Below are 20,692 nucleotides of genomic sequence, written 5' to 3'. Positions count from 1 at the left end.
GCAAAAGTCCATGTTCCTGACCAGCCCTTGTACTGGACAGGCAACTTGGCTGTAGGCAAATTGAAAGAGTTGGACTTGAAGGGTTGAATCGTCACTTGGATCTCTGGGTTGATTAAATTGGGGTCCACTAAGGAAGCATGGATAGCTGACACTTGTGCTCTGGTGTCCCTCCACGCGGTGACCTTCTTCCCGCCCACACTCACAGTTTCCCTCCGCTCCCAGGGTATCTGGGAGGTATCTGGGCCTGTGGACCTCTGGTGTGATTCCGGTGCAATGAACTGTAACCTGTTGGGGTTCTTGGGGCAGTTGGCCTTTACATGCCCCAGCTCGTTACACTTAAAACATCGTCCAGCTGACGGGTCACTGGGGCGAGGAGGGTTGCTGGAGAACGGGGTGGTGGGACGATAAGGGGTCTGGAGGGTTCTTTGGGAGGTAGGTGGGGCTTTGGGTGGCCCCCGGTAATAGGGTGTGGTCTGGGGTGGTCCCTTCTGGTCTCCGCTCCAACTGCGACCAGTTTTCTTCTTCTCTGCCACCTCCACCCATCTGGCTCCAATCTCTCCTGCCTCAATTACAGTTTTGGGTTTCCCATCTAGGATGTATCTTTCTATTTCCTCAGGAACACCCTCTAAGAATTGTTCCATTTGCATTAGGAAGGGTAAATTTACTGGAGATTCAACACTTGCTCCTGATATCCAGGCATCCCAATGTTTCACAATGTGGTAGGCATGTCGGGTAAATGACATGTCTGGTTTCCACCTTAGGGCTCTGAACCTCCGACGAGACTGCTCGGGTGTTATCCCCATTCTGACTCTCGCCTTGGATTTAAACAGTTCATACTTGTTCATGTGTTCTTTAGGCATTTCAGCTGCCACCTCAGCTAAGGGTCCACTGAGCTGCGGCCTCAGCTCTACCATGTATTGGTCAGTAGAGATGTTGTACCCAAGGCAGGCCCTTTCGAAGTTTTCTAGGAAGGCCTCAGTATCATCGCCTGCCTTGTAGGTGGGGAACTTTCTGGGATGGGAAGTGGTACTTGGAGAAGGATTACTAGGGTTTGTTGGGATATTCTGCTGAGCCTTTATCTTCTCCATCTCCTCCACATACTTCCTCTCTTTTTCCTTCTCCTCCAGTTCTTTGTCCCTCGCTTCCATAGCTCTCCTGTGAGCAGCCGCTTGGTGTTGTTCTGCCTCCCTTTCTTGTTCCTTCTTCAGCTGCATGAGTTCTATCTGTCTTTCATGTTCCCTTTGTCTTTCCTCAGCCTGAAATTTGGCTAATTCCAGCTGTAGTCGAGCTGAGGATTTGGTCATTCTAACCTCTCTGTTTTTAACTAACTTTACACCCGAGGTTTAGAAATAAACAAACAAAACTTGGCTGTAAAATTTTGCTGTGCTGGAATAGAATACCTATTCTCTGATAGTGATTGTCAGCCTACAGAAAAAGACAATTCCCTTGTCTCTGCTCTGGGCCCAACTTAAAGCAAAAAACCTCCAACTACTTGGAAACCTGCTTACCCAGCCCAAAGAAAAAGCAAATGGGTAGAACACACACCCCCTATTTACTTTTAGGAAGAAAAGAAAAAAAAAACCTCTGGGTTGGAAGACTGTGAATTTCCCTGCAGGAGTTAAGTACCCTGCCTCCAGGCAAAGAGAACCTGCAATTCACAAGATAATCCCCTTTTGTCTCTGCTTGGCCACAAAGCAGAGAAAAAACAATCTGCTTTCAGTTTCAACTGCTTTCTGGACTTCCTTTCCAAAGGAAAAAATAATTTCTTTTTAAAATCTGTATTTCTAGTTCAAAAAATCTCAACTGGATCTCAAAATGATTTCAGGTTAATCCCACCACTATGCCACCATGTCAAGGTTCCTCCCCCACTCTGAACTCTAGGGTACAGATGTGGGGACCTGCATGAAAAAACCTCCTAAGCTTATCTTTACCAGCTTAGGTCAAAACTTCCCCAAGGTACAAAATATTCCCCCCCGTTGTCCTTGGACTGGCCGCTACCACCACCAAACTAATACTGGTTACTGGGGAAGAGCTGTTTGGACGCGTCTTTCCCCCCAAAATACTTCCCAAAACCCTGCACCCCACTTCCTGGACAAGGTTTGGTAAAAAGCCTCACCAATTTGCCTAGGTGACTACAGACCCAGACCCTTGGATCTTAAGAACAATGAACAATCCTCCCAACACTTGCACCCCCCCTTTCCTGGGAAATGTTGGATAAAAAGCCTCACCAATTTGCATAGGTGACCACAGACCCAAACCCTTGGATCTGAGAACAATGAAAAAGCATTCAGTTTTTTACAAGAAGACTTTTAATAAAAAATAGAAGTAAATAGAAATAAAGAAATCCCCCCTGTAAAATCAGGATGGTAGATATCTTACAGGGTAATTAGATTCAAAAACATAGAGAACCCCTCTAGGCAAAACCTTAAGTTACAAAAAAGATACACAGACAGAAATAGTTATTCTATTCAGCACAATTCTTTTCTCAGCCATTTAAAGAAATCATAATCTAACACATACCTAGCTAGATTACTTACTAAAAGTTCTAAGACTCCATTCCTGGTCTATCCCTGGCAAAGACCAGCATACAGACAGACCCAGACCCTTTGTTTCTCTCCCTCCTCCCAGCTTTTGAAAGTATCTTGTCTCCTCATTGGTCATTTTGGTCAGGTGCCAGCGAGGTTACCTTTAGCTTCTTAACCCTTTACAGGTGAGAGGAGCTTTCCCCTGGCCAGGAGGGATTTCAAAGGGGTTTACCCTTCCCTTTATATTTATGACAACTCAGGAAATGGAATTTTAAAAATTCCCAGGGCTTCTAAGGGGGAGGGGTGAATGGTTGTTTTCCTGGCTGCAGGCAGTGGAGTTCAAATTGCTGACCAGAGCAATCAGGATGGGCATTGTGGGACACCTCCTGGAGGCCAATTAAAGTGATGAAATGAAGTGTGGTGTCTACACTTGCACTTTGTCAACAAAAATATAGAGGAAAAAGACGTAAATCTCTCCTGAGGGTGGATGTATTTTGTCGCCAAAACCAAGCATTCTCCCCAACAAAAGTCACCTCACAGTGTGTATGAACTCACTGTTTGGGTCGACAAACAGAAGTTTTGGTGACAAAACTTGGTAATGTAGACAAGGTATTAATGAATGCCAGTGAAAATGAGGTAGGATCAGAGGCTAAAATAGGAAAAGAACAAGTTAAGAATTACTTAGACAAATTAGATGTCTTCAAGTCATCAGGGCCTGATGAAACACATCCTAGAATACTCAAGGAGCTGACTGAGGAGATATTTGAGCCATTAGTGATTATCTTCAAAAAGTCATGGAAGATGGAAGTGATTCCAGAGGACTGGAAAAGGGCAAATATAGTACCAATCTATAAAAAGGGGAATGACAGATCAGTCAGCTTCATTTCAGTACCTGGAAAGATAATGGAATACATAATTAAGCGATCAATTTACAAACACCTAGAAGATAATAAGGTGATAAGTAACAGTCAGCATGGATTTGTCAAGAACAAATCACGTCAAACCAACCTAATAGCTTTCTTTGACAGAGTAACAAGCCTTGTGGATGGGGGAAAGTGGTAGATGTGGTATATCTTGACTTTAGTAAGGCTTTGTCTCGCATGACCTTCTCATAAACAAACTAGGAAAATGCAACCTAGATGGTGTGAGACTTGCTGGTTTGAGATCTGCAGCTGTAGTTCACCTGCTGAATAAATTTTCCTCCCAAACAGATCCAGTTTCTTTAAATCTTTCTGTTTGGGGGTAGCACTTGCTTGGCTCCATCTATCCCCCTCATTGGCCGCTGATACAACTAGGGATGCAGGAGGAGGGTGAGAGTATATAAGTATTCATACCCCTTGGCTGGCATGTCGTATTTCTCTGCCCTCTTAGAAGTGGGAGGGAGAGAAGATGGGGTCTGCCACAGGGACTGGACCCATTACCGCCTCATTATTGGATAGGGCCACCTTACATGGTGCTGCTGCAGCCAGAATGTCAATGAAACTGTGGGATGATTCCTTGAGCTCCTCAACCTCTAGTCCCAGGTTGGCCACTATCCTCTTTAGGAGTTCCTGGTGGGCTCTAAAGTCATCTTGGGGCAGCGAGCCACTTGGTCCTTAGGCAGCCTCACTTGGGGAGGAGGAAGAGGCCTGGACCGGAGTGCGAGCTTCCTCCTCTTCTGCCTCTAGTACCTCTATTGGGTCCACATCCTGTATATCAGTACCGGGTTTGGTACAGGAGTTGGGGTCCGGTGATGAGCAGATCAGTGTGGGAGCCCACCTCTTGGATGCAACCAAGTAGGACCGGTGGGATGACGAACCCGGTACCGGGGGAAAACCCCATAGGTTCCAGAACGACCATTGCACAGGCCACTATCCACCTAGCCAGGTTCCGGCAGGGGGACCTGCACCAGATCTGGCAGGATGTTAAGACCTATTACCCAAAATTGGGCCAGCTAGTAAGCTTAGGGAGGACTAATGACCCACCAGAGTTTAGCAGAAAGCAGCATGTTTATTATTCTGATAGCTAAGCTCAAAAGAATTGGGGGGGGGGGTCACACTCACACTCGCACACTCACACTCCCAGGACAGGCATGGGACTGGAGATGTCAGGATCCTTCAAGGTAAGTGTCCCACAGTGCAGCGATGGATGGAGCCCTCTGTGGAGAAATAAGTGGTTTGGGACTATTTAGAAAAGCTGGACATGCACAAGTCCATGGGGCCGGATGCGTTGCATCTGAGAGTGCTAAAGGAGTTGGCGGATGTGATTGCAGAGCCATTGGCCATTATCTTTGAAAACTCATGGCGATCAGGGGAAGTCCCAGATGACTGGAAAAAGGCTAATGTAGTGCCCATCTTTAAAAAAGGGAAGGAGGATGATCCTGGGAACTACCGGCCAGTCAGCCTCACCTCAGTCCCTGGAAAAATCATGGAACAGGTCCTCAAGGAATCAATTGTGAAGCACTTAGAGGAGAGGAAAGTGATCAGGAACAGTCAGCATGGATTCACCAAGGGCAAGTCATGCCTGACTAATTTAATTGCCTTCTATGACGAGATAACTGGTTCTGTGGATGAAGGGAAAGCAGTGGACGTGTTGTTCCTTGACTTTAGCAAAGCTTTTGACACTGTCTCCCACAGTATTCTTGCCAGCAAGTTAAAGAAGTATGGGCTGGATGAATGGACTGTAAGGTGGATAGAAAGCTGGCTAGATTGTCGGGCTCAACGGGTAGTGATCAATGGCTCCATGTTGGCGCCATTACTCCTTGTAGTTGGCAGCCGGTATCAAGTGGAGTGCCCCAAGGGTCGGTCCTGGGGCCAGTTTTTTTCAATATCTTCATTAATGATCTGGAGGATGGTGTGGATTGCACCCTCTGCAAGTTTGCAGATGACACTAAACTGGGAGGAGAGGTAGATACGCTGGAGGGTAGGGATAGGATACAGAGGGACCTAGACAAATTAGAGGATTGGGCCAAAATAAATATAATGAGGTTCAACAAGGACAAGTGCAGAGTCCTGCAGTTAGGATGGAAGAATTCCATGCACCGCTACAGACTAGGGACGGAATGGCTCGGCAGCAGTTCTGCAGAAAAGGACCTAGGGGTTACAGTGGACGAGAAGCTGGATATGAGTCAACAGTGTGCCCTTGTTGCCAAGAAGGGCAATGGCATTTTGGGATGTATAAGTAGAGCATTGCCAGCAGATCGAGGGACGTGATCGTTCCCCACTATTCGACACGGGTGAGGCCTCATCTGGAGTACTGTGTCCAGTTTTGGGCCCCACACTACAAGAAGGATGTGGAAAAATTGGAAAGAGTCCAGTGGAGGGCAATAAAAATGATTAGGGGACTGGAACACATGAGTTATGAGGAGAGGCTGAGGGAACTGGAGATATTTAGTCTACGGAAGAGAAGAATGAGGGGGGATTTGATAGCTGCTTTCAACTACCTGAAAGGGGGTTCCAAAGAGGATGGATCTAGACTGTTCTCAGTGGTAGCAGATGACAGAACAAGGAGTAATGGTCTCAAGTTGCAGTGGGGGAGATTTAGGTTGGATATTAGGAAAAACTTTTTCACTAGGAGGGTGGTGAAACACTGGAATGCGTTACCTAGGGAAGTGGTGGAATCTCCTTCCTTAGAAGTTTTTAAGGTCAGGCTTGACAAAGCCCTGGCTGGGATGATTTAATTGGGGATCGGTCCTGCTTTGAGCAGGGGGTTGGACTAGATGACCTCCTGAGGTCCCTTCCAACCCTGATAGTCTATGATTCTATGGTGCGATGAAGGTAAGTCTTCCTGAGGCACAATGGAACGCAATGCGAGTAACCACTGGCCAGGCGGTCTGGGCGAAGGGCCTTCACTGGAGGTACAAGCTTGTGAGTGCGCTCCTGAGCACATGGCCCCTTCCCCTTTTAAGGACCTGCTCCTCATGGCCTGTGACTAGAGATGACTTGGCCGTGTCTGGTTGGTCACACTCCACCTCGGGCAGTGACCCTGCAGTGGGTGTGTGAGTGTTGCCTAATTAGAGTCCCAGACACCTTGTCTACCTGGGAGCTCTTCTGATCTTCCAGCTGTTCAACTAACCCATTCATCCCACAAGCATTCCAGGAGGGGAGGGGAAAAGCCACTTCACAGGTATTCAAAGAGGGAGAGGAGACAAAAGGGGCCGGGGGGGGGGGGGAAGTGTAACAGACCTTTTGAGCATACAGGTTATACATAGCGTAGTCATACAGAGCATACAGATCACTGCTGCTCCTACAACAAGACCTGTACTGGAGGTGGCTCTTAGGCTGGGCGTAGAGCTCCATCTCAGACTCCGATGAAGCGTCCTCCCAAGTGACCATGGTGGAGTGGTTCCCCTCACTTCCTCTGTGTGGTACCGAGGATCTGAGGACTACTGCCACCTAGAGACGACCTCACTGAAGAAAGCAAGATTGGCTTGCTCCTTGAGGGTACCAAAGATTCCGGTGCCAGGAAGAAGCTTAGAGCATCATGTTCTCTCCTCCTCAGGCTCATCAGCCCCGGTGGTTGTCCCATCCAGGTCAGCAGTACCGTGGCCTGTGCAAAAGCTGACAGAGTAGAAGGCACTGTGATTCTGCTGGTGTCGCGATAACTTCCTGGCATCAGCAGGGAGTCCCGCACCAGACTCAACATCCCTCTGAAGGAGTCGATGGTGCTGCCCTGGGACCGGGGGTTTGAGGAGTGGCCTAATGTGGGTTGCACTCCATTGTCTTCCCCGTTTGCCCTTCTTCGGCACTGGAGAGTGCCCTCTGTTGGAGCGCTGCTTTTTATGTTTCTTCCTTGGCACCAGAGATGGAGAACAGTGCCAGCATGGGCAGTGGGTATTGTAAGCGGAGGTAGGCTGTGCCTTCCCAAACAGCCTAGTGTGGTCCTGCCCACGCTCCACCCCCAGGCCAGGCCCCTTCCTGCAGTTCCCAGAGTGCTCTACCTTGGTTGGCCCAGGGTGGCTGGGGCTGGCTGACCTGCCTCCCACAGGGAGTCAGGTCGGCTGGTGCTGGGGCTGCGCCACGCAGAGCACTAGGGCTGGGAGCGCTGCTGCATGGTGCACCGGGGCAAGCTGTGCTGTCTGGCTTCCCAGAGCACTGGAACCAGGAGCGCTGCTGCCTGGGGGACTGAGAGCACTGCTACCCAGAGCACCGGGGCCAGGAGAGCTGCCGCCCGGCGCACCGGGGCTGGCTGCACCGCCCAGAGCACTGGGGCTGACCGCGGCACCTGGAGCACTGGGGTTGGGGCCTTGCCCCCTGGCTGCCCGGTGCTGGGGCCTGGGTGGGGGTGCTCTGGGCTCCTGCAGGGGAAGAGGAGGGGGGCAGAACAGGGAACAGATAGGGAAGGGTGGGGCCTTGGGCACAAGGGGAGGGGCTAGGGGCTAGCCTCACCCAACAGCCGGGTCACCGGCCGCCCATGAGTGCAAGGAAGTGCGTAGTACTGGAGAAGCGCTTCACACCAAGGCCAAAGTGCTTGGTGCTGAATATGAGTGGCTTGGCTCTCAGGCAGGTCTAAGAGCAGCTTCCATTAAGATAGCCCTCAGTCTAGCCCAGTGGTGGGCAACGTGCAGCCCACAGGCTGCACACGGCCCGCCAGGGTAATCCGCTGGTGGGCCACAAGACAGTTTGTTTACATTGACCGTCCACAGGCATGACTGCCCGCAGCTCGCTGTTCCCAGCCAATGGGAGCTGCAGGTGGCATGGTCAATGTAAACAAACTGTCTCATGATCCACCAGCAGATTACTCTGATGGGCTGCATGTGGCCCACTGGCCATAAGTTGCCCACCACTGGGCTAGCCTCTGTTTTTCTTCGCACAAGGCTTAAAGTCACGACAAATCTGACAGCGCTCTCGTATATGAGCCTCTCCCATAAACTTCAGACAACTGCAGTATGAGTTGCTCATCGGCATAGGCTTACCACAGGATGCACAAGGTTTGAAGCCCGGGGATCAGGGCATACCCGGCCCCAGGGGCAAAGGGAGCCTCTCTATGCTAAATGACGAGGGCTAACTATCTACACTAGAACTATTTACACTACTACTATACTAAGACTAATAAACTAAGTTAAGAGAAGAAAACCACTGAAAAATGCCTTGCCGAAGCAAGAGGAGTTGTTCCAGCCACCGTCGCGGGTGGTAAAGGAACGGAGAGGGTGCATGGCAGTCAGTGCCCCTTATATCAGCACATAAGCGCACGGCACCCAAGAGTGCTAGAGCAATGGTGCACACGGCGCACGCACACCTAACGTGGAATGGACATTAGCAAGCACTCGAAGAAGAATGTATGATTCTATGATTAGTTTTCAAATGATACATCACAAGGCATATTTTGTACAAAAGATTTTTGCAGTTGTGTGTAGGGTGTGAATACAGGGGTGCTTAGTGTCACAGAGGGCTATCCAGGGAACCTGTAGTTCTGGTAGAGCTCCCCTACCCAGAGAGAGTGCATGTGTGCTGGGGCCTGGAGCCCTGATACAACAGTAATAAAGGGGAGACCTCTGCATGGGATCCAGAGGGGACCATGGGAAAGAGGCTCTCCCTACCAGCCAGATGAAAAGACCTAGCGAAAACTGCAGTGATGTGCTGAAACCCAAAGAGGCATGAGGAAGCACCAGGTGGAAGGACCTGGGTTTGGGGAAAGAATTGTTCAGTCCAGAAAGGAACTGAAGAAAATGTGGAGCGAGGGAAAGTCTTGTTTAGATTTAAGTTGACATTTGAATTGTGATGTTTTAATAAATCAGATTCCAAGAACTAGAAGTGCTGTTTGACTCACAAGTAGTTTGGTACAGTTTTTGAGAAGCTGCAAAAGGGAAAACTGTCTGAGGCAATAGCAGAGTTTGAGGCTGAATTGAGGATACATGCTGACTACCTGCAGTAGCTTCCTCTTTGTGTAAAATTACCCGTTATTGATAATTTTTATGCAGTTCCACTGGTGAGAGCACTAGTGTAGAAAATCCACCTTTATTGTAATCATTGTCTTCCAACACTGTGCAAAGCAGGGCTAGATGATACAGTGGTGAAAAGACTGGCATGCCAGCACTTTCACCATTGCTGCTGTTGGATCATATTAAAGAAGTTCTGTATTAAAATCACAAATGAGTTTGATTCCCCATAGTTTAAATTCCAGGGTATTACTAATTAAGAGGTTTCTTGGTTTTTGGTACTGTTTCTCTCCCTATGTGTGAAACTTGCAAGCTGCTAATTGCGTTAGTACATTCTAAGACAGAGTCTCTTCTCAAAGCAATTCACATAGAGAGAGACTCAAAGCAATACTCTGTAACAACAGAAACAGCAACCAGAGACTCCCCGCCCTTTTGTTGTATTAACAATTGTGATTAAAATAGAGCTAGAGGATGTATGTGGATGGATGCTTGGTGTGGATAATAACTGAATGATCAGGGAGGTGCCAGAGAATCTAGTGTCCATCGGCTGAAGAAGGCGTCAAGTGGAAATAACCAGAGGACCCCCCCGGAGGGCAGACTGGAATCCACCCAACAGCCTCAAGAATGGGAGAACCAAAGAACAAGATAACATCTAGCAGCATGGAGCTGTGGAGCCATCAGGAATGTGCTATCTGCTGATTGATTCAGCAACAGCATGATGAAGCAATTCCCATAGACTGGCATAGGAAGAAATTGCTATAAAAATAGACTCTAAAAAGTGAGAACTTTGGGGTCTGACTCTGTAAACCAACTTCCAGGAGCATCAGATGAGCAACTGACAAGGCCCTGCTCCCTCCTCATGTCCAGACCACCTGGCCAGTGGCTTGGCATGAGCAACTCTAAGGCTGGTAACTATGATAACAACCTTGCAGAACCTGTGTGTGTGTGTGTGTATGAATGAATGTGTGAATAAATATGAGATTGAATGGAATGTTATAACTATAACAAACTGCTTACTATGATTCTTCCTGTATTCACAATAAATGTGGTATTTTGCCTTTTCCCCTTTAATAAGATCCTGCTGGTTTTTATTTTATTGGTATAACACTACCACCACTGCAGTTGTTGTAGGTATTCCTAGCCCAGTCCACTGGGCAACCCTGCTCTGGAGCATATAAAGCTGAGTGCTCTCAACCTAGGAGACATAATAATTTAATGTGTTTTGCTGATTAGAATCCCCCCCTCCCCTGTCTTCCTGAATGCACATTTCACACTATCTCCAAAATTCCATAAGTGGGCTCTGATATTGATCCTGTTTTGTGTACTGGATCAAAACTTTCAACCTTAAAAGCAGAGCAGTGAAAAATTTGACTCAAGATGTCAATTACTAACTAGCTTCCTTCCTGCTTCCTGTACACATGATTTAATTAGCTCTTTATTTCTTGCTTTCTAGCCTTTTTGTTCTCAAAGCAAGAGAGAGAGACAAAAGAATAGATTAGCACCAATATATACTGAGAGATCTCTTTAAACAAAAAAAGAGTTGCTGGGCAATTGCCCATTATAAAGGACTTAATATGAACCAGGTTTTAGAAATCTTGAGGCAAAACACTAAATTTGGACTAAATTCAATATTGGAGATGTTAGCTGGCAGTCTCACAAAACAAGTGTTCATATTCAAATGACTGGTGTATCCACAGCAGGATCAGTCAAAAAAAAAAAGAAGTAGAAATTAGAAAGAGGAAGAGAGTAAACAAAAAGGGGAAGAAACTTTAAAGATTACTCAAAAGGAACAGAAACTAGGATGATGGGGAACTAAGAATGAAACAAAGACAGGAGCAACATAACCCAAGGCATATAGAGAGATGTCAAGTGGAAACAAACATAAAATGCAAAGACACTAAAGACAGACATAAGCCCTGATCCTTCAAACGCTTGTTTACATGAGTACTGCCATTAGATTTAGGTGTCTCAAACCCACCAAGGCATTCACAAATCTACCTATTCTTACCATTGTTATCTTCATCTCCTTCCCTCCTTCCTATTGTTTTAGACCTTGTTAGACCCTGATCCTCCCCTCGCTCACCCCCGACTCCCGCCCAAAGTTCCACTAATCTATGGGGTTCTCTCTATGGGCACAGGAATCTGCCCATGCAATTCAATTGTAGAAACAACCTTAAATAAAGCTTTTCAGAGCAGGAAATGAACCTTTTGTCAGTACAGCACCCGACCCTGATTAAAGACTCTGGGCACTACCTCAGCATAAATAAAGTATAATAATTATTACTGGATTGAAGCAGGAATCTTGCCTTATCTTCTACTTGTAAAGTGCCACACCAACTTTGCCACTAAGTAATACAGTAATAGTCCCCTGTCCATGTACTGCACCTTTCGCTACCGTCTCAGGACATCTATCTGAATTCACACCACCACATTCTTATCTTTTCCTCCAAGCATCTGGTGGTGCTAGTAAGGACAGCAGATGGGCAGGACTCTGATTTACTACAGAAAATTCTTTCCCAAGTTTCTCCCTGGCGGGTCTTGCCCACATGTTCAGTCTAACTGGTCACCATATTTGGGGTTGGGAAGAAATTTTCCCCTGGGTCAGATTGGCCAAGGCCATGGGGAGGTCACCTTTCTCTGCAGCATGGGGCACAGGTCACTTGAAGTTTTAAACTAGCATAAATGGTGAATTCTCTGTACCTTGAAGTCTTTAAACCATGATTTGAGGACTTCAGTAACTTAGGCAGAGGTTAGAGGTCTATTTCAGGAGTGAGTGAGGTTCTGTGGCCTGCAAAGAGCAGGAGGTCAAACTACATTATCATAGTGGTCCCTTCTGACCTTAAAGTTTATGAGTCTACGATTCCTTCCTCCACATTGTTCTCTGATACTGTTGCTGTTCTTCTTCCCCTGGTGGCTCACATCTCTTGAACTTTCCTCACCCCAAACAATGTTTGTGGCCACTTTCTACATCAGTTCGTGCTGCTAATCTCAATCGTGGGCAGGTGGAGGCCTCCCCATATGTATTATCCATATGTAAGAAGTGGAAGGAAAAGCTACACACAAACATGTGGAGAAGCAGTTTCAAATATGCAAACACTTTTTTCCCATGCTCTATTAGCTGTGTCAGCTGCTTCCTGCAAGAATGGATACTTGGCAACTTTTCTTGCCCCTTGCTTGTAGTGCCCCCCTGTTGCCTCTCCTCAAAACCTTCTCTGTTGGTTATTCAAAAGAAGGTGAATGGCAGCCCTCAAGACCCAATAATACCATTTGTGCAACAGTAGCTCCAGCAGGGATGTTTGGACTTTGAAACCCAAGCTCTACAATTACTAGAACAGGATTTAGATGCATGGTAATGGTCTAGCAATTCAAAGAAACTGAAATGCAGGTTTGGGTAGGAATGAGCAAAATACTGACACCAAGGTTGATATAGTCTATTCCAACAACTCCATAACTAATTTTTATTTGAATAGTAAGATCTCATATCGACAAGCCTTTCAAGGCACTTTCCATCTACTAATTATTCACATAACTCCCTGTACATGTAGGTAGTCAAGACACTCTTTGTATCTGGAAGTAATATCTTAATTTTATTATTTTTCACAAGTCAGACCTAACAGAGAACTGTCATCAATCTCAAATTAGAGGCCCATTATTAGACCTCACATGGGATGGAGAATTTACTGCTCTCTCGGTAGTTCTTTCTTGGGTTTGTATAATTCAGATACACTTCTTAGATATTATGGTGCTAGGGGCTTTAGAAATGCTGATTAGACAGCGTGATATTAAGATTTTATGGCCTAAAATATGCAGAAAACTGACATTTATATCAGTCTTTCCCCCACATGCCAGGGGCAAGTAAAATTTAATTTTTTTTATCATCATCAAGGTAAAGTGTGGAAAAGCAGATCTTGTGCCTGATAATTTTTCATGACCATTTTGTAAAGCTGATTTAAAGTACAAGGAATCTGTCCACATCTATTCAGTTTGCAGTTGAGAAATGAGCAATTATTTTGTTTGTACTGTTGGATAAGTTTAATTAGAAATGCCAGTCAAATTCCATTGGTCATCCTGACAAACAGAAGTTACAATATTTTTAATAGTATTGTGCGAAAAGGCTTTTATCTGCTGTAATTAAGCCCTAAATTTAAGCAGAAGTCTGCCTGCTCTGAAGTTTCCATTATAAACAAGAACTACTAAGTCACTTACACTCTTCAATGAATAAGCAGGCATTCATACAGCAGTGACACCTAAAATGAGCACACAGTTTGTGAAAGGACAAAATCTTCCCTGAGATGCTAAAATAATGTATTCAAGCATTCCATAGCTTTGAGTATTGCTATTCATAAGACAAAAAGGAAAATGTACCCCTTTCAGCTGTCAGTAGGGTCACTGAAGATTGAAAGGCCCTAAATGTGACCTCTTGAATTTTTCTTTTTAATGTCTAGACGACGATGAAAAATGATTATCCTTATCCTACCAAAACTAAAGGGTGCAGTGCAAGCTTCTCAACTGCATGACCCACCACCAATAAACTCAGCTCAGTGGGATTGCATATGAGTTTGTACACATCATACCAGTCTTTTACTTGCTCTGTCTGCTCATTTCTTATGAGGGGATGGACTATGGAAACAGACAAGAATCCTGGTCTCTGAAAAACTTGAGAGCCAATTTCAGCCTTTTGCCAGATCACAAAAACAGAGAATGCAAGGACAGCACAAAATGAGTGTGTGTGTAAACAAATGCAATAAATTCAGGTGTTGCTAGATCACCTGTCAATGAGCTGTGATTTTAATACTGTTTCAGCTTTCATTCGGAATGGTCAGACACTAGAAGCAACCATCAGGGGACAAAAAGTTGTGGTGGTAAGGATTACATTTTGGGCCTATCAGCTTTCTCAGTGTCCTTTTAACATATAAGAAGTATTCAGAAAACGGAACTAGTAACTAAGCTCCCAGCACTCTCAGGAAAATGTTCAGTCTGCTTATCTAAAGAAATACGTACTAGCTCATGCGAGCAGGGACTCTACTATTAGCCACAATTCCTTATACCAGAAAACAGTCTCTGACATAAATATTTTTTTATGTAAGACAATTTATTACTTAAAAGGACTCTTTTTTTTTTTACCTGCCCACTGTTCCTTGCTGTAAGCATTCAACCTAAGAGGACAGAATGGTTCAATGAATAGAGCACAGGATAGGAAGTTAATAAATATAGATTTTATTCTTGGTTCTGTCACTAACTTGCTGTCATTTCTTTGCACCTCAGTTTCCTAATTTGTAAAGCAAAGATAATGATACTTTTACGAGGTTTAATTCTTTCTGATTTACCCAAATAAAACATTGGTTCAATATATGAAGAAGAATAAGCTTGACAAAAGCAAAACTGGCCAAGAAAAATTATTATTCTTAAGCAGCTTTCATATTGACCACTTGGAGAGCCAGGTCAAGCAGCTAGATTCCTTCTAAACATTATAACATTAAAACAGGTAGGTTTTATATTTTCAGTAAACCTGAAAAATTCTCTCTCAAACTACAAAACATATTAACATGAATATTTAATCAAAACTGGTACATCCATTTTATTTTATTTCAACATAAGATTTATCCACTTCAAAAGGCCAGATTTAAGCCTAAACATTTTAACTTTTTCCTGTTCATTTTCCTTTGTATCCACATCAGTAGTCTTTGTTTTTTCCACGAGGATCTCATAAGCCTTCTGCGCTCGTGCAATTTCTTTGTTTGCATTAAAATGAACCATTTGTCTGTTCAGAATGGGAACAATTAAATTGAAGTCATTAATTCTTTTGTTTAGTTTCTTGATATCTTCTATTAATTGTTCACAAATCTGACTCCATTGTTTCTGTCTACATGGTGTCATTGGCTCGCCAAGTTTATTCCTAGATGCTACTATGTTCTTTCTTAGTTCCTCAATAGTTTCTCGTATTTCTTTCTGCATCAGAATCCATTCTGGTTGGTATCCATTATCTATTAGAATTCTGTTCAGGTTGTGAGTCATAGGATCAATATGTGGACAGTATGAAAATTTCTGCAATGGTTTTCCTTTACCACTGAGGTTATCAAAGTCTCCTTTAGCCATTGATTCCTGGATGAGGTCCTCAACCAAACGGTCAATTGCTTGGGTAATTTTTACCTTCTTACTCTGCCTTATATCTTTGGCTATCATAGTGTTCATAGCATACTGGCTCTCAAGTTTCTGCTTTCGATATTCCATCACCTGTTCAGCTGCACGGTCTACTCTAAACTGCATGTACTGTCTCTCTCTTTGACTCGGAGTCCCAAAACCAACACCTTCCAAACTTAAATACTGCCTGTGCTGTGGTGCTTTGGATTTGAATTTGGTTTCCTCTTCATTTTCACTTTCACTTGATTTCATTTTCTTGGCCACATCAGAAAGCACAGCTCGGTATGCTGCTTCTATCTGCATAAATGTTGCGGAATCAGCTGTGATGGAACCACTGTCTGGATGATACTGTTTGGCAAGATTTCTAAATGAACTTCTTACGTCATCTAGGGAACACCCCTCCTGAAGTTTAAGACGTCTGTAAGAGTCTTTGATGTTATTTTTAGATTTGTAACCTGACAACATTCTATGCTCAATGATATAGGGATAAGGAAATGTTTTTACTTTTTTGGGAATCATTGTTGAAAGTGCCCAGAGATGACATCCAATTTTTTTTGTCAATATGACACAAAGCCACTTCATATTTCTTCAGATGCTGCTACATCCTAAACAATGACCTATAAAAAACAACAACACTGAACATAAAATAAAACTAATGTGTTGAATTTTAAAAGCCAATATTATTTCTTAAAATCTTCTGACATTAACCAGTTATTTTCCTTTACTTTCAAAGATTATCAAAATTCAGATTAATTTTTATGTACAAAGATCTTTATTTTAGACACCAACTCTCAGTCATATACTTGCCTATATATATATATATAGTAACAGCAGATTAGCACTATTTACACAAGAAGAATCCTGTATATACTACAAATGAAAACTCATTTGCAACACAGCTCTCCCAATATCACAAAAGAGCAGTCCTCTTTTGCAGTGTAAATATCCAAGGCTTTACACAGGTACAAAGTTTTAGCATGTTTCTTAAAATACAGTTAGGTCCTCTCTATATTGCAGAGAGCTGTGCTTTATAACTATGTTGAAGACATGATTGTGTAATAACAGACCCCTGCCAATACAGTTGCAATTTAGTCAGGCTCTAAATGTAAACTACCCACCAGCTGGACTCTATATCCACAGTTATGAATGCCACAGGATCTATTTTCCAATGTATATTTAAAAGTTTATTGGACCAGACCCTGGAGTATTTTGCAGCATAAGTTAAAGCCATATTCATATTATTCAGTTATTTAGATGGCAAACTGCTGTTCACCAGCAGGACTCAAATATCCTAGATGCCAACCTCTTTTACTCCTGTTAAATAAATCGAGAACATTAACTTTTTAGTAAGAATAGAAAAGACCAATAATCCCTTAACTTTGATTCTTCTGAGAAGACTGGCTGCTGAAAGCGCTGGGGTCCCAAAGCAATTCTTTTTCAAATACTTACATAAAAAATAATTTTTCACTAAAAATCAACCATAAAAAGATACAAAGCAAGCAAAAACTATACACCTAATACACCACTGAAACAACCGATTATTGTTAATGAGAATCGTCAGCCTAATTCCTTGTACAGTACACCAAGATCATCCTCACTTTCATGGCCACCGCCACCACAAGTCTTTATGTCAGCTTGCATTTTAAGATATAAAACTGGACAGGTTGACTCAATTACTGTTATTTACATTTTCTACAGCTAGCAGTCTATCTATTTGGAAGAACCCTTCTGAAGAGAGGCAAGATTAGAGGCATTCAATGCTGATCATCTGTCCTGAATGCCTTGTAAAGGTACAACTCCACAAATAAAGGATCAAAGCACGGGTTTGAAATTTAAGATGAGCAGGGGGTTGTTTTATTTTCTAATCACCTTGCCTTGTTTTACTTTCTTATTATAAACAATACCACTGTGAATTCTTATGGCTTTGGTTATGCAGGAGGTTGGACTAGATCAGGGATTGGCAACCTCTGGCACGCAGCCTGCCAGGGTAAGCCGCCTGGCAGGCCGGGCCAGTTTGCTTACCTGCCGCATCTGCCGATTGCAGCTCCCACTGGCCGGGGCTCACTGCAGGAAGCAGTGCAGGCCTAGGGATGTGCTGGCCACCGCTTCCTGCAGCCCCCATTGGCCTGGAACGGCGAACCGCGGCCAGTGGGAGCTGTGATCGGCCAAACCTGAGGAAGTGGCAGGTAAACAAACCAGCCTGGCCCGCCATGAGGCTTGCCCTGGCGGGCCACAGGTTGCTGATCCCTTTACTAGATGATCATTATGGTCTCGTTGCCTTAACAAAGGCTGCAAACATGTTAAATAAGATCAGTAGACCATCTCTTAGAACTGAGTGCATTAGTCAGTGGATGAATCCCCTACAACTGTGTGTAACTGTTTTTCATATATTCACATTACTCAAAATAGTGTGTTGAAAGTTTTTATGCCTAGTAGCCACTTTGAGTTGCTGTCAAACTAAACAGATTAGGCTCAAAATTAGACCTGCTTTATATTTATAATCTGATTGGAAAAAAAATTCAGATTCTAAGTATCACTCAAAAATACTTGTACAATCTACTACTCATTACTATTGTTTAAATCTAAAAGTAATACTCAATTGTTGATAATTTTAAATAAAAGCTGCTACGATTGTGTATAACATTGTATACAGTGGAGTGTGGTGCTTTATGTAGGATAGTTATGTAAGACCTATGCAAAATGATATTTTGTACTATCATGCTCTACAAAAGTATTTAACTAAAATGTCATCCTCACTGTTATGGTGATTTTGGCCTTAATCCTGCAATTTTCATCAGAGAAGGACTTTCTTCTCTGATAGAGGCATCTGTGAGAAAAATATTATTGCTGTTTAATAAGCATTCATTAAACGAACATTTCCATCTGCAAACACTCAGGGCAGGTCTACACTTCAAATGCCGCAGCTGCACCAATGCAGCTATGCCGCTGAGCGTTAAAGTGAAGATGCTCCTGTGCCATCAGGAGAGCTTTTCCTGTCGGCGTAGTTAATCCACCTCCCCGAGAGGCAGTATAACTGTGTCAATGGGAGAACTTCTTCCATCAACATAGTGCTGTCTACATGTAAGGATAGGTCAGTATAACTACATTGTTCGGGGGTGTGGAGTTTTCACACCCAAGTGACATAGTTATACACCAATATAGGTCTGTAGTGTACACCTGGCCTCACTTTGCTCACAGCAGTAGAAGGGTTACTCTAGACTCACCGTTTACGGTAAAACTTGATTATCCAGCTCTAGAGCTACTTCTCCCGCCAGAGCAAACAATGCCTTCACAGCAGGAAGTGCCAGTTGTGCAGTCATGGGGGGAACTGCGGGGGGGGGGGGGACCCTAGAGATCAGTGACGCTGGCTCACCCTGGGGCAGCTCTTTCCTACTCCATTACGATGGCAGATTAAGAGCTCCGCACTGCGATCCGACACGCTGCACAGGGCGCGGCCAGACAAGGGCTCAGAGACCAGGGTGATGGGCCACTTCCGGAGCGGGCTAGCCGCAACCCAGGGGCCGGCCGCCTGCGGGCGGGCGCTGCCATGAACGGGCATGACCCCGCTTAGCGGGGGGAGGGTGCGCAGCATGGCGGGGGCAGTGGGAGAACTGACACTAAATCACACCCCCCCCGGGAGCCAAGGTCTCAGCACAGCCCGCCGGTGTCACCCCCACCCCCCCGGGGGCCGAGCCCTGCAGCGCCCCTTGCCCCGCCCCCACTGCCCCCGCCGGTCCACGCCGCCGCTGCTGTCCGACGCCCCCGCCTCACCTGGCCCCCCCGTCCCTGTGATTGGCGCATGCGTAAGGGAGCGGAAGGCAAGCTCACGTTGAGGGGTGGTGTCTGGAAGCGCGGTGGGAGGGGCAGCTCCTTTCACCCCGCGCTCAGGGACGGCTCCTAGTGGCTCTCTCTGGCGGCCCCGCCCCCTCCCATTCCGACGGAGCCGACGCGCGTGCCGCCTGGGATGGTGGGATATGTAGTCCCCACCATAGACAGACGCCTCTGGCCGCCCTGCCAACCCGTGACCCCGCCCGCTCCTGCGTCCGCCTGACACGTGACAGAGTCTGGGGTGGTTGTGACGCGTGGCCTGCGTGAGAGAAGTCGCCGGGGCTGGGCGTGCGCGCCACAGACCCTGGGGTGGGGGGGCGCTGAACGCTGTCCGGACAGAGTGGGCGGTGCCACCATCGGGGAGCGGCCGCGTGCACAGGGACTGGCAGTTAACTGGGCAGTGTGACTGTTCATGCCCCGGCCCCTGGTGATACTGCAACAGACAAGAAATTAACACCCCCCACTCCGACCCCCCCCCCGCCGTCTGTGATGTACAGCCAGCCCCTGAGACGGTGTTTAGCGTGTTCCCCATCCGCAGCCCCAGCCTGAGTCTTCGTTTTCTGGGTCTGCAGCCAGATAACCCCTGAAACTTATTTGAAAAGCCCGCGTCGCTGGGACCTAAATGCCCTACTGGAGCCCCCTGGGAAACAGATCAAGCTGTCAGGACCGGGCCAGCTGTTACCTTATCATGGTTAGAAACATGGTAACTTGGAAAGAACTGAGCATTCCCTATCCCGAGAGAGGTGCTGCGTGGAGGAACTCCCAGCGCTGTCAATGAGTGCTTCAGACTTAGGGTGATGGCCTCAGTCTGTCTCTTTGCTCTCTAACAGATGAACTCTGCCTGGTAGATGCTGAACTTTATATCTTTTAGGCAGTATAGCTATGAAGTGTGGTTTGTGCAGCAGTAGTTGAAGTGAGCTGTAGCTCACGAAAGCTTATGCTTAAATAAATTTGTTAGTCTCTAAGGTGCCACAAGTCCTCCTGTTCTTTTTGAAGCATAATGGTATCTTTTGTGGGGTAGTGGTTTCAATTTATCTGTGGATGGAATATTGGTTTTGAGATAACGTGTGCCAGACTCAGAAGTGATGTACATGGGGGTGTATCATGTTTGTAAATGGGCAGCAGCTGCTTTATGAGAGTGTAAATTATATTTCAGTACTGCTACCTCTTGTGATTTTATTGCAAGTTTTTCAATATTTGGTGTTTTTCTTAAATGTCCCACCTATTGGAGTCAACTGATTACATGATACTCAGCTTTTATTTAAAAAATTAAGTATTTAGCTCTAATGGTTGCAGAGAAATGCTTGAAAAAGTGAAGTAACTGCACCCTTAACAGCTCAGA

General features: G+C 45.4%; 1 protein-coding gene across 4 annotated transcripts; it reads right to left on the bottom strand.

Moving 5' to 3' along the window:
- Positions 1-12,969: 12,969 nt before the first annotated feature.
- On the bottom strand, positions 12,970-19,410 carry DNAJC28 (DnaJ heat shock protein family (Hsp40) member C28). Of its 4 annotated transcripts, none has more exons than XM_077819125.1 (2): positions 19,294-19,410; positions 12,970-16,139 (listed from the first exon to the last, which is right to left on the bottom strand). In XM_077819125.1, exon 2 carries the CDS (start codon positions 16,102-16,104, stop codon positions 14,965-14,967), a length of 1,140 nt encoding a protein of 379 aa, XP_077675251.1. In that variant the 5' UTR covers positions 16,105-16,139; positions 19,294-19,410; the 3' UTR covers positions 12,970-14,964. The 4 variants fall into 4 exon arrangements, with proteins under 4 accessions (XP_077675251.1, XP_077675244.1, XP_077675267.1 ...); XM_077819118.1 differs by lacking the exon at positions 19,294-19,410 and adding an exon at positions 18,747-19,169; XM_077819141.1 differs by lacking the exon at positions 19,294-19,410 and adding an exon at positions 18,896-19,169.
- Between the last annotated feature and the right edge of the window lie 1,282 nt (positions 19,411-20,692).

This window comes from Eretmochelys imbricata, chromosome 1, assembly GCF_965152235.1.
Source record: "Eretmochelys imbricata isolate rEreImb1 chromosome 1, rEreImb1.hap1, whole genome shotgun sequence".
Classification (NCBI taxonomy): Eukaryota; Metazoa; Chordata; order Testudines; family Cheloniidae; genus Eretmochelys; species Eretmochelys imbricata.
Note: the sequence above shows the minus strand (reverse complement) of the source record. Positions and strands in the feature narration are given on the sequence as shown.

Bases quoted from the DNA above. Each gene is read 5' to 3' on its own strand.
- DNAJC28 (XM_077819125.1), bottom strand. From the start codon at position 16,104: ATGAAGTGGCTTTGTGTCATATTGACAAAAAAAATTGGATGTCATCTC.